This window comes from Mustela nivalis, assembly GCF_964662115.1.
Source record: "Mustela nivalis genome assembly, chromosome: 5".
NCBI classification, from domain to species: Eukaryota; Metazoa; Chordata; class Mammalia; order Carnivora; family Mustelidae; genus Mustela; species Mustela nivalis.
This window is the reverse complement of record NC_139024.1, coordinates 34,961,816-34,975,620: the sequence shown is the minus strand read 5'-3', so window position 1 is coordinate 34,975,620 and position 13,805 is coordinate 34,961,816. Positions and strand designations below refer to the sequence as shown.

The window sequence follows — 13,805 nt, the reverse complement described above, 5'->3', positions numbered from 1 at the left end:
TTTGTTGAAGTTCTCACTCTTTAAATCCATTCTTCAGAGTTTGAGGGACATAGTCATGATCATTACTTTCAACTTCTTATCAGGTAAGTTACGATCTCTGTTTACTATGTCACTTGATTCTGTATTGGTTTCTACACATTAGATGCAACAACCACCTCTCCCAGTCTTTAGTGGCTAACCAGTCTTCAGTGGCTAGCTTTGTGCAGGAGAAGAACATTAACATTCAACCCTGTCCTAGCTTTTGGTCATCTCTCAATTTTTGTGTTTGTCCAAGCATCCTATATTATTTCTAACAGATCCCTGTAGTTGGTGTGTCCCAATAACCAGTTAGTTACCCACACTGGGGGAGGGTCTCAATCAGCACCTAGATTCAGGCTGATTAGAGGCCAGACCCTTGGGCAGTAACTTTAAGAATGCAGATATGTTTGTGGTCCCACCAGACTGTAGATAAGACTCACTGGCCATGAGAGCCAGAGGTGTTGTCTGCATGGCAGTTATGAAAATTAGGGCACCAGTTTGGTTGGTTACTGTTTTTTGTTTTATTTTGTTTTAGATTTTATTTATTTGTTAGAGCATAAGCAGGGAGAGTGGCAGGTAGATGGAGAAACACGCTCCCTGCTGAGCAAGGAGCCTGACACAGGACTCAATCCCAGGACTCTGGAATCATGCCTGAGCCAAAGGCAGATGCATAACTGACTGAGCCACCCAAGCATCTCAAATGTGTATTTAATTAGAAGCCTGCCTCAGAATGCAGCTCTCATATAAACCAATAGGCCTCTTTCACAAAAGACTGAGCTCCTAGTTCACTTTACCTCTTGTTGTGCCCTAGGGTGGTAGCTTGGTAGCTATTTAAGAACTCTTTCTCTGTTGGTTACAGACCTTTGGGATTTATGAGCATAAACTCCACTGGATACCAGAGCCAAGTGATATAGAGGTATCCTCCAGAAGCAGCTATGAAAAATCAAGGCATCAGCCAAGAATATAATAAGTTCCTTTCTTAAAGATAATGGCAAGCTCCAGCAAGGTAGATGGAGAATGTAAAATATTGCATCCACTGGCTTCTGTTCAGTGAGAGCAATTCTGTGGATATCTATAAATGTGCCAAACTAGAAGCCTCAGGTCGGAGCCTCTCTCTTAGATTGGGAGTGGGTTTTGGTCTGTAAGCTGTACTCTGCCATAGTAGTGTTAGTCTGTCAAACTACCTCTTTGATTGTTCCAGTTCTGTGAGACCCAGGAACACAAGCTCTCATTCTCTAGAGAGAGCCAGCTAATCAAGGATGTTTTCTGAAAGGCAGCTACAAAAACTGGGTCACCTGGCACAAAAACCGGGATACCAGGTATAGATAAAATTTCTTCTCTAGGAGATACTGGTGCTCTAGAGCATAACCGAGAGAGATTAGGAAGATGGTACCCACCTGCTTTCTTCCCCAGAGACTCTTCCTCTAGGCCCCTGCCTTTCAGACCAATGCTCTAACATTAGCAAGTAAGTCTCTTTCACATGAAACCTGGCACCTGCAATGGATGGCTTCCATGCACATGAGTCTGCACATGAGCCTTTTAAGAGTCATTTTTCAGTTTCCTATATCCCCAGTCAATCTAATAGGTGTAAACCCTGTAGGTCTTCAAAGCCAGATGTTCTGCGGGTCTCATATTTCAGGTGCCAGTCTTAAATGTTAGGGTGCCCAGTGTGGGATCAAGCAATTTGTTTCTCAGGGAGAGACTCCAACTGCTGACTCCCCCTCTGATTATGGGTCTTTGGTGGGGGTTTGTGGTGAGATTGTCTCAGTCTTTCCTACCCACTTTGATCTGCTTTGCCTCTTGTTTACCAGACGTGAAGAGCTCACTCTGCCAAGTTTTAGGGTTTTTTTTCCGGAGGAAATCGTTCCATAGATAGGTATAGATTCAGTGTGCTGTGTGAGGTAAGTTGAAGGATCTTCTTCTGTCGCTATTTTGAATTGGAACTGTTTCTTTGGTTGGTTGGTTGGTTGGTTTTTGTCTTTTGTTTTATATTAGAGTTATATTTATTTCAACAAAATTATCAAGTAAAACTCCAAAGAAAAATATTTGACACAGAGACACAATTTTGTAGAGAGGAAGTTTAGCATTAATTGATATAATAAATTACATCTGGTGATATTTGGGGGGAAACTGTTACCAGAAGAAACACTGAAATACTGCATCATTGCCACAGCACATGAAAACATTCCCATAAAAATTAAAGATTTTCATTTGAATACTTAATTTTTCAGCCCTCTTTGAATTTATATTCTGAAATTTGATGTCCTATTGCAGTTTCCACTTGCATAGAGTATCTTTCCCATCCCTGCAGGTCTCATATGTAGCTTTAAAACTGAAGTATATCTCCCATTGGCACCCAGTAGTTGGGTCTTTCTTTTTGCCCAGCCAGGCGGTGTGCCTTTTGATTGGAGAATTCATTCCACTTCCATTTAGAGTAGTTACTAATATGTAAAGACTTAATAATGCCATCTTAATTGCTTTCTCATTTTGTATTTCCATTATTTCTTTTTCCCCTCACTTTCTAGGCAGGAGACTTTGTAAATTGTTATTCTTCCTGGTGGTATGCTCTGTTTCCCCCTTCTTGGTCAATCTGCTGTAGGTTTTTGTCTTGTAGTCTGATAGTGTAATGGGAATTTCTGGGGAGGTTACATTTTTTTTTTTTTCTTTTTTAACCTGGATGCCTTTAAAACTCTTTATTACGGATTTATGATAATTTATGTCTTAAAAAGGTCATTTTGTTTTGAGATAAAAGGGTAATCTATGGGGTGCGTGGGTGGCCCAGCTGGTTAAGCATCTGCCTTCAGCTCAGGTCCTGATCCCAGGGTCCTAGGATAGTCCCATGTTGGGCTTCTTGCTCAACTGGGAGCCTGCTTCTCCCTCTCCTGCTCTCTCTGCTTGTGCTTTAATAAATAATTTTTTAAAGATTTTATTTATTATTTATTTGATGCAAAGAGATCACAAGTAGGCAGAGAGGTAGGCATAGGGACAGGGGGGAAGCAGGCTCCCTGCTGAGCAGAGAGCCTGATTTGGGGCTTGATCACAGGACCCTGAGACCATGACCTGAGCCAAAGGCAGAGGCCTAACCCACTGAGCCACCCAGCCCCCCACTTCTTTCTTTAATAATTTTTTTTTTAAAGATTCTTTCTGTATTTATTTATTTGACACAGAGAGACATAGTGAGAGAGGAAACACAGAGGGAGTAGGAGAGGAAGAAGCAGGCTTCTATCTGAGCAGGGATCCTGATCTGGGGCTTGATCCCAGGATCCTGAGATCATGACCTGAGTCAGGCAAACGCTTAATTAGGCACCCCTATTTTATTTATTTATTGTTTTTCAACAGGTGCTCTATGAGTTCAGTAGACAGGTCTTTCCTCTGGTTAGGGAAATTCTCAGCCTTGTTTTTGGTTTTATTCTTTTTTTTTTTTTTAAGATTTTATTTATTTATTTGACAGAGAGAGATCACAAGTAGGGCAGAGAGGCAGGCAGAGAGAGAGGGGGAAGCAGGCTCCCTGCTGAGCAGACAGCCCGATGTGGGGCGCCATCCCAGGACCCTGGGTTCATGACCTGAGCCGAAAGCAGAGGCTTTAACCCACTGAGCCACCCAGGCACTCCGGTTTTATTCTTTTTAAAATAAACTCTCTGCCCCCTTTTCTGTCTCTCTTCTTCTGAAATCCTGATTATTCTGATATTTGTTTTTTTTTTTAATATTTTATTTATTTATTTGACAGAGAGAGATCACAAGTAGGCAGAGAGGCAGGCAGAGAGAGAGAGGAGGAAGCAGGCTCCCTGCTGAGCAGAGAGCCTGATGTGGGACTCGATCTCAGGACCCTGAGATCATGACCTGAGCCGAAGGCAGCGGCTTAACCCACTGAGCCACCCAGGCGCCCCTGATATTTGGGTTTTTTTATGGATAATCACCATTCATGTAGGCTTTCTTCATTATTTAAATTCTAAGTTTCTTCTACCATGTTATGTCAAAGTTCTTATCCTCCATGTCAATTATTCTTTCATGTGGTCTTTATATGTTCTCTGTTATATTCTTGATCTCATTTACTGAATTTCAGCCCCAGAATTTGGAAAGAACTCATTTTGTTTGTATTTTAAATTCCTGATTTGATTGAACTTTCTGAATTTTCTTGTAACTTACTGAGTTTCCTCATTATAGCTGTTTTAAATTCTTTTTTAGTGAAGCCATATTTCCTTGATATTTCATAACCTTTATAGATATTTACCAGTACTTTGGAAGTAGTACATACCTCTTTATTCTGCTTATTGCTTCAGCAGATAGGGTATTATGTCCCATAGTATTGTTACCTTTTCCTCTGTTTTTATGAAGGTGCATCTACTCCAGTCTTGTCCCTTCTTTGGGGTAGTTTTGTTTTTTAAAGCTTTTGTGTCTCCTCTGGTTCTTATAATTTACCAAGTCAGAAGCCTTTCTTTTGTTTTTTAGCATGGCGTGGTTTCTGAGCATGCTCTCTGTCCACCAGAGACTGCTCTCACAGTGGCACATGGCATCCTGCACAAGGAACTAACAGCATGAGGGAAGGTATGGGTTTAGCACTGTGGGTGCGCTCACAGACCCAGTAGGATGATCCTGGGAGTAGTACCCCCTGCTAAGCACAATTCCTTTTCCACCGTTTGAAATTCTTACCCCTTGCTTTCCCAGTATCCTCCCAACCTCCAGTTATAGATCTCCCACCACAGTACTCTATGTGCTGAGGGAGAGAAAGGTTTTCTTCAGTTGCCATAACTAGGCACTCACTGCTTTCCTTTTCCTGTGCTCCTAGGAGAGGTCATGGCCATTGGCCAACCATGGTCATGGTTCCAGATAAATCAGAGCTCTTCAGTGTTTCATTTTGCAGATGGGTAGTGCCAGGTAAATTTATCTTACAATCTCTTAGGCGGCCAAACTCCTATTTTTTTCCCCATTACAGTGGTATGCTGGAGTCTGCTTTAGGGAAGGCTAGACTCAGGAAGTTTCTCTCTCTAATGCTATTCCAGTCTCTACTCACCCTTTTTGTTTAAGAGAGGTACAGGCATTTTGGCTGGTTCCTCTGGTTGCCCAGGCCATTCAAGGTCCCTTAGTGGCTGCTCTGGTGGGTGAGACTCCTGCCAATTTCCCTGGATTAAGGTGATAGGTCTAAAAACATCCATGGGGATGGTTTTGTTCATGTTTAAATGTCTAATCTTTTGATTTTGGGAGTGGATTAAAGAAGGAACATTTTATGCCAGCATGTTGCTGAACCCACTCTCCAGGATCATCAGATGTTCATTTTAGAAAGTATACTCAGGATGGAGAAGAGCTGGAAAGGTCAAAAGTGTAGAAGTATGAAATGGGGGAACATTTATGACTCTTATGAAGTTACTTTAATGTGGGTCTAAGAGAAACATTAACTAGACTATATCATAATTAAACTTACAAAATATATAATTAAGTTTTAAATAGGAGAGAAAATGAAGATATTGTATATTTATCAATAATGGCTTTTTCTTGGGGTGCCTGGGTGGCTCAGTGGGTTAAGCCTCTGCCTTCGGCCCAGGTCATGATCCCAGGATCCTGGGATCAAGCCCCACATCGGGCTCTCTCCTTGGCGGAGAGCCTGCTTCTCCCTCTCTCTCTGCCTACTTGTGATCTCTCTGTCAAATAAACAAATAAAAAAAAAATGCCTTTTTCTTATCTGTACTTTACAAAAGAAGGAAAGGATGCCATTTATATTTTGACATACGGCACCCTTTATATATATAAAATGGAAGCTTAGAAAATAAAACATCCCCTCTAAAGGGAGAATTACCCAAGGTAACATTATATAAGAGCATGAAAATACCTATACCCTTGCCATTCTGTTTTCACTTGATGTTAAGAAGCAAATACTAGAGTTACTGAAAACGGTGACTGTCCTAACAATCTTAAATATACAGAATTGAATTTGACCTTATTTTGTTACTGATAAAACTCCCTTTTAAAAAAATGAGATTTCGGGGGTGCCTGGGTGGCTCAGTGGGTTAAGCCGCTGCCTTCGGCTCAGGTCATGATCTCAGGGTCCTGGGATCGAGTCCCGCATCGGGCTCTCTGCTCGGCAGGGGGCCTGCTTCCCTTCCCCTCTCTCTGTGATCTCTTCCCTTCCTCTCTCCTACTGTGATCTCTCTCCTCTGTCAAATAAATAAAATCTTTAAAAAAAAAAAAAAATGAGATTTCGGGGCACCTGGGTGGTTAAAGCCTCTGCTCAGGTCATGATCTCAGAGTCCTGGGATTGAGCCCCGCATTGCATGGGCTCTTTGCTCAGCAGGGAGCCTGCTTCCCCCTCTCTGTCTGCGTCTCTGCCTACTTGTGATTTACCTCTCTGTCAAATAAATAAATAAAATCTTTAAAAAAAAATAAAATGAGATTTCAATAATATACAAAGTAGGGAATATTTTCACTAAATGAAAATATTCGGCTCAGGTCATGATCTCAGAGTCCTGGGATTGAGCCCCGCATCGGGCTCTCTGCTCAGCAGGGAGCCTGCTTCCCTCTCTCTCTGTCTGCGTCTCTGCCTACTTGTGATTTCCCTCTCTGTCAAATAAATAAATAAAATCTTTAAAAAAAAATAAAATGAGATTTCAATAATATACAAAGTAGGGAATATTTTCACTAAATGCTCTGACTTTAAAATTCTGTGGCTAGTAAAATCCATTTTATTATTCATTATTCATAGTATTCTTGTTATTTATTCATTTTACTTTAATTGGGTAATTGACAACAAAAGCATTTCAAAGATTGATTTGTTTTAGAGAGAGAGCATGAGAGGGAGGGGCACAGGGAGAGCGAGAGAGAATCCCAAGCAGACTGTGCTGAGCAGCAGCCCAAGCCTGATGCCACCGTGTTGAGATCACAACTGAGCTAAAACCAGGAGTGGGATGTTCAGTCGAGTCAGCTGTGCCACCCAGTGGCCCCAAAACAAAGGCATTTTATATTGCAGTAGCATAGAAGTTTCTAATTCCATACATGTTTCAAAGAGACTAAACCCTAAAATTAGAGTAACATCAAGTTGTTTATTAGATTGTCATAAAGACGTTTAATAGCTACTGGTAATTCAGTTAAAGTTAGTAATAAAAGTGAAAAATCTCCTATTTGATTTACACATCTGACAATCTACACTATTAGTTAGTATCATACAAAATGGTTTTACTAGCCATAATTAGTTTTTCTTGATTTATAGATAACTTTTTTTTAAACTAAAAATGAATCTTCTTTGCACAGTAGTTAGTAAATACTTTGGTTACTGCTTTCTGCAATCATGGTAGAGATGTATAAACCATATCAATAACAAGCATTCATAGTACTAGTGGATATTTTTCCAGTAATTTTGTGATAAATTCTTCGAGTAATAGTACACATTAAATGTAGATTATTTTGTGAACTGGTGTTTTAATGGTAGAGGACTTTGCTATCCGACTCTCAGTTTCTGCTCAGGTCATGATCTCATGATCATGGTTGGTGGGATCTAGCCCCCAAGCAGCCTCCTGGTTTGGCAAGGAGTCTGTTTGAGATTCTCTTTCTCTGCCCCTCCCCACACTGGTACATGCTCATTCTCTCTTAAATAAATCTTTTTAAAAAAAAATTGTGATTGGTCACACCTGGGAAAAGAATCCAGATTTTTCTGGACCATGTTCTTTTCACAGAAACATGTCTGGATGTAGAATATATCCCTATTTTATAAAAAATAAACATACAGGAAGAAGTATTGCATGGCCTTCAAACTTTTGAGTTCTGAATTCTGATTGCTTATTTTGCCTCCAGCAGTCTGCCTCACTTAGTAACTATGTTAGGGGGTTGTGAGAATATAAACTAATAGGCATATTTTTTTCACAGTAACAATGTTACTGTGAGCTTTCTCTGCTAGAATTCCCTGTTAATAATGTTTATATCCAATAAGTATTCATCTTAAATTATTAAAAATATGAAGTACACTTTCATTTTTATTTTTACATCATAGATAATTTTTTCTAATCTCTTTTTTTGTTTTGTTTTAGGTCACTTTTCACATTGAACCATACAGCAATCGAGATGATCAAAACATGTACAAAAATGTCAAATATATTATAGACAAGTGAGTTTCTTATGTGTTTATAATTACTGTTTTGTGATCCAATGATAGCGAGTACATTTAAATTATATTTGAGATTTGAATGACTTATGGTCTCATATATTAAAATTAAATTTTGTAGTAAATACTCATTTTGAGGAACATTTCTGAAATTCCTTATAATTCACTTTCTGTATAGATTATTTACTGTTTATATGTTTATTAAGCTATTTATGATTTGCTGTCTGACATTTTAAATTGGTATTCTATAAATCACGAATACAGATTATCTTTTTAAAAGAAGGTTCAAATTATGAAATGTTAACTGCTTTATATCTATGGACCCACATCCAATATTTTCATTTTTATTTATTCTGATTATAAGGAAAAAATTAATACAGCTTCATTTTGTTCAAGGATTTTACTGATAAGAACCTGTGACAGATACAATACTCATAAAAGGAAACTTGTCAGCAGGAATAGCAGTTGACATATTCATATAGAAAATGGGCTTTTTATGGTGTTGGTCATCATTTGTAAACCTCAATATAAGATAATTTCTTGTTAGAAAAAATGAGATACTGGATACATCAAGACATTACTTATCTACAAAATTGAAAATGCATTTTTAATGATTATCCTTAATATGACTGATCCCCCAAAGAAAGTGAACAATATGCTGTGCTGATTACCTTCATCTTCAATATAGAAACAGTTATTGTCTGTGGAAAATGAGTTACAGATATTCACTTCACTTTTACATATTTTTGTATTCTAGATATGGAAATCATCCGGCCTTTTATAGGTACAAGACTAAGACTGGCAGTGCTCTTCCTATGTTTTATATCTATGATTCCTATATCACAAAGCCTGAAAAATGGGCCAATTTGTTAACCATCACAGGGTCTCGGAGCATCCGCAATTCTCCTTATGATGGACTGTTTATTGCACTTCTAGTAGAAAGCAAACATAGATATGATATTCTTCAAGGAGGTTTTGATGGAATTTACACATATTTTGCCACAAATGGCTTTACTTATGGCTCATCGTATGAGAACTGGGCGAGGCTAAAATTTTTCTGTGATCAGTTCAACCTACTGTTTATCCCAAGTGTGGGCCCAGGATATATAGATACCAGCATCCGCCCATGGAATGCTCAAAACACTCGAAACCGAATCAGCGGGAAGTACTATGAAACTGCTCTGGGGGCTGCACTCCATGCTCACCCCAGTGTGATTTCTATCACCTCTTTCAATGAGTGGCATGAAGGAACTCAGATTGAAAAAGCCATTCCCAAAAGAACGAGTAATACCGTGTACCTGGATTACCGGCCTCATAAACCAAGTCTTTATCTAGAACTGACTCGCAAGTGGTCTGAAAAATACAGTAAAGAAAGAGCAACTTATGCATCAGATCAGAAGCTGCCTCTTTCTTAATGCATTAAGTACCTTTTGTTTTAAGTGTGTACTGATTGGCAGTTATCCCCATAATAAAAAGAATTTGCACTTTTTAAAAAAGATTGTGATATCATCATTGCCACCCCTCACAATGCTGCACTGAAAAAATATCTGAGAGAAAAACTGTGCAAATAACATTCCCTGTGGCATAATTTGCTACAAGTTTTTATCTCACACAAAACTGTATTACATAAATAATTAGTGTACGGTTAAATCCTTCTTGTATTCTGGGCCCAAAGAAATAGATTGTGTATATTGGGTATGTCTAGTGAAGAAAATAGGACCTAAAAGATCGTGCACATGTTTCATTTAGACTTTTTCCCCAATGATTCAGTCATCCAGAGTATTCACTAACACAATAAGGTCTGCAATAAAAATTCTTAAGGAAAATAAAAACACAACTTAAGCCTTACTGTGAATCACATTGTGTTTGGAAGGCCTCCTTTCTATAGCACAATATGCATCATCCTTTGAGGATTTTTTTATTACTTATAGCATGCTAGGTGTTTTGCATGCCTAATACGCCTGCTTTACAATGCTAAATTCCAGATTTTAGAAGCTATGGTAAGTTCTTTCATGCTTCTGTATTAAGAAAACATAGTTGGTTCACAATTATGAGATAGAATGCCCAAAATACCAGTTTTTGGATAACCTGTCAATCTTTAACTTGTTATTCTATTCATGTTTTTAATCAGAGACCAACTTTTAGAAAGAAAGAAAAAAGTTGATACTATCATTGGGTTTCCTTCCTAATATTTAAGCTGTTTTTACCAAAATAGGGAACATTTACTTAGCATTTTAGGAACACGGAAATGAAAATTCTCTTATATCTTAAATTCATTCCTGAAGTTTGACTTGTAAGTTTAATACTTAATGATGGCAGTAATTTCATTTGAAAGACAATATATCCCCATGTAAAAACATGCTTTCATGGTATCTACCAGATTCAATACTTGTGATCAGTTGATTGTCCTATTGTGACAAATTAATCCACATATATGCTGAAAATGGATCTCTTTAATAGATTATACGTTATCCTTCAGTTCTTATAGTTAACCAGAACTCTAAAATATATATATGCTATTACAAGAATATTATTTCTTAGATACTTAATTTGCTAAAGAGAAACAATACTGAACAATAATAGATATAAATCTCCACGTTTTAGAGATATTTGGAAATAAAGTAACTGTAGAATTTATCATACATAGCCCATTAGATGATGAAATTTATTTTAGCCAGTGATTTTCAAGGAAAATATCTTTCCTTTGAAAAAAGGTATAACTAATGTTAAACTTATTTATAAATTAAGAATTTGCCGTTTCTCAGAGAATGATCAGGCCATGAGGAATTTGCGCAATAGTAGTAACTTACTTTCTAGAGGAAATTACAAGAATAAATCACTATAATGATATAACCAAGGCTTTCATAGGAACATTCACACAGATATGACCTGTGGATTTTTTTTTTCTTATATCCATGTAGCTACTATGTGTTATCACAGGAATAAACTCTAAATGTATCATGCCTAATAATCACTTACACCGTATTTTATTAAATTTAGAGAAATTACTAGAGAGGAATTTTGTCATTGCTTATACTGTATATTTGAACCTGCTGTGACAGAAAATTTTATGAAATAGTTCAAGATTAAGAGAAAGCGTATAAAAACAAGGTCAACAAATACTCAGTGTGAATACTACCACTTTCTGTCTTGCTTCCACTGCAGACCTAGATCATCTACTACAGCACTCTTTACCTCTGGGCTTTGTTGTGGTTCCCAACACATTACTCCAACCAGCCAGTGAGGATCAGATTTCAAAGTAAAACAGATTTTTTTCTCAAGGGAAGAATGTTTGGAATCTGACCTCATAAGAGTTTAAGAATTTATAATTATATGAAAACCCTGTGTCTTTTTGCCTGTTTTAAAAAAACGGGAGGAATTATCTCTAATTTCATAAGTCTTCCTCAGGTACTCATTACAGCTGCCTTTATCATTTGACTTATAACACAGTTTAAATCATTTTGATCACAAATAAAAGCAAAGAACTGATTGCCTAATTTAAACTATCTAGGTGTGACTTCATTAAACTAAAATAACTTTTAAACAGTGTAATATGTGCAATGCATGAATCACAATTCTTTTATGGTTTAATCAGTCTATTTTGACTGTATAGAACATAATCTTGGTTTTATTGTTCTCCTTAAAGACAAATATTGTCAAAAACTGCTGTTATTAATGTTTAAGTTGTATGTTAACTTTTTTTCTGTTTTAAAAGTAAAAGACTTTTGTTATATGGAGTAATTAACTTTCATTTAATAAAAGCATACATGAATTAGTGTATCTTAGGTATAAAAATGTGTTCCTTTCTATTTATGAAATATTTAATTTCTGATTAGCAGATGAAAAGTAGTATTCATTCATAAGAATATATTTTCTCTATTTGAGATATGCAGCACTTACAAAGTCTGTATCTTTAACTGTATATACATTTTAAAATGTATATAACACACACAAAATGTTTTGGGGGTAGCGGGTAGAGGTGTTATTTTTTATTCTTTGGGCATGATCCTCTGTTAGCTCTAACTCTTTTGGGAAATCTTACCCTAACAAACCACGAGAGAATCTATCAAGTTTATAACCATGCACTTTTTCATACTGACCAGTTAAAGATGAGGGTTCCTGAATTCTATAGTGTCTACAGAAACAGCTCTTAAAAGTCTATATCTAAATTTTGAATCAAGGTAGAACACCCTCATGCCCCACAGTATAGAAGCAATACTTTATTTATGATCAACAAAATTGCAGTTATTTTTTTATAAATATCTATAATTTCCAAATGAAAAATGGACCTAACCACAAGCAAAAAAGTTTATTCATTCAGGTAAAATTCTTTACTGACTTTGCTATATATCCACATAAAGTCTAAATGTTATTGTACGCTTCCTTTAAGATTACCATTCTTGAGAATTCAAGTGCTACATTGCTTAATTACTTTAGAGATTCATTGTAGTCCAATCAAAGAACTTAATAGTAGTCCTATTATATTTCATCAATGACGAGGGGAACATTTTTCAATGTGGTTAGTTTTTGTTGTTATTGTTACATAATTTATGATATAAAAAGAAAAAAAGAAGTATATGGTCACAGATCTAAAATTTAGTGAAGTTAAAACATAGTAGCACTATTTTGGATGTTCTAGACTTCATTTAAAAGCATCTTACATATTTTAAGTTTCTCAATTTACATAAAATTAACCATAAATTCAATCAAAGTTAAAGAGCCTTTTAGAAAAGACCCCATGAAATGAATATTTTATGACATAAGGAAATGGTGTACTATGGTATATGATTTGTATCATCATGCCTTGTTTTTGATTTTTTGAAAGAATTGGTTAATCTGAGCAAAGATTGTTGTAAACATGAAATAAAGTGACACTTTAGCTAATTACATTTAAAATACATTAATTATATTTATGCATAAAAGTATGAGTCAGTTTTACAAAAGCCATTATGAAAACACTATTAATTTGGTAATGTCTAGTGTAATATGATCTTTACCCTGATTTTGAAACAAATACAAAAGAGAAAACTAGAAGAAATTCACTTGTAATAAATGCAATAAAATTTAGAAATTTATATATTTAAACACAGTCACCTAAGGGTAGTATGTCAGAATGTTTTTTGGATGTAGTAAGTTTGTATTTACTAATGCTGCCATTCTATGTATTGTTTTTAATTACTTAGATTCTTTAGCCATGTGGCAGTCTATTAAGCCATTCATATTAAAATAGCTCAGTCTAATCTCTGGTTTCATGTAAAAAGCTAACTGCAAGGCTGCTGAATTCTTACTTGAAAATTTGGTGTTATATTAAAGTACATTACTGGAAATTATGCTCTTGACTTTTTAGCTGTCTTGTAAAAAAAAAATGTTGACATTCATTTTATGAATAGTAGCTGAGCTTAAATTCTGTTTTTCCTCATGAGTATTATGTATTCTTAGCTAAAGACAATATAATCCCCCAATAAAATATTCTTTTAATGTATAATATTTCATTGTTTTCTTTTTATTTTAATCATTCTTACGTAGAGTGTAGGTAATGCTTTCTCTTTTTAAAATGTATACTCATTTTGAAAACAGGATTTAAAGTATTTTTTCCATAAAACGAATTTTAAAGTATATGAACAATGAAAGATGGGAATTTAGGAAGAATATACATCTATATACATGCTAGCATATATAGCTGACTGCATATTTGGTATTG

The 13,805-nt window shown here is 36.2% G+C and overlaps 1 protein-coding gene across 12 annotated transcripts in view; it reads left to right on the top strand.

Moving 5' to 3' along the window:
• Positions 1 to 13,586, top strand: part of MANEA (mannosidase endo-alpha) — an 83,920-nt gene extending 70,334 nt beyond the window's left edge. For 6 of the 12 annotated variants that reach the window (XM_082729613.1, XM_082729609.1, XM_082729616.1 and 3 more), the window contains 2 exons: positions 8,031 to 8,107; positions 8,862 to 13,586. In XM_082729613.1, coding sequence (XP_082585739.1) covers positions 8,031 to 8,107; positions 8,862 to 9,519 — 735 coding nt within the window. In that variant the 3' untranslated portion in view covers positions 9,520 to 13,586. Of the gene's footprint in view, positions 1 to 4,467; positions 4,564 to 4,803; positions 4,894 to 8,030; positions 8,108 to 8,861 lie in introns of those variants that run through there. The other 6 variants (XR_014311429.1, XR_014311430.1, XR_014311431.1 and 3 more) reach the window with 3 other exon arrangements.
• Positions 13,587 to 13,805: the final 219 nt, after the last annotated feature.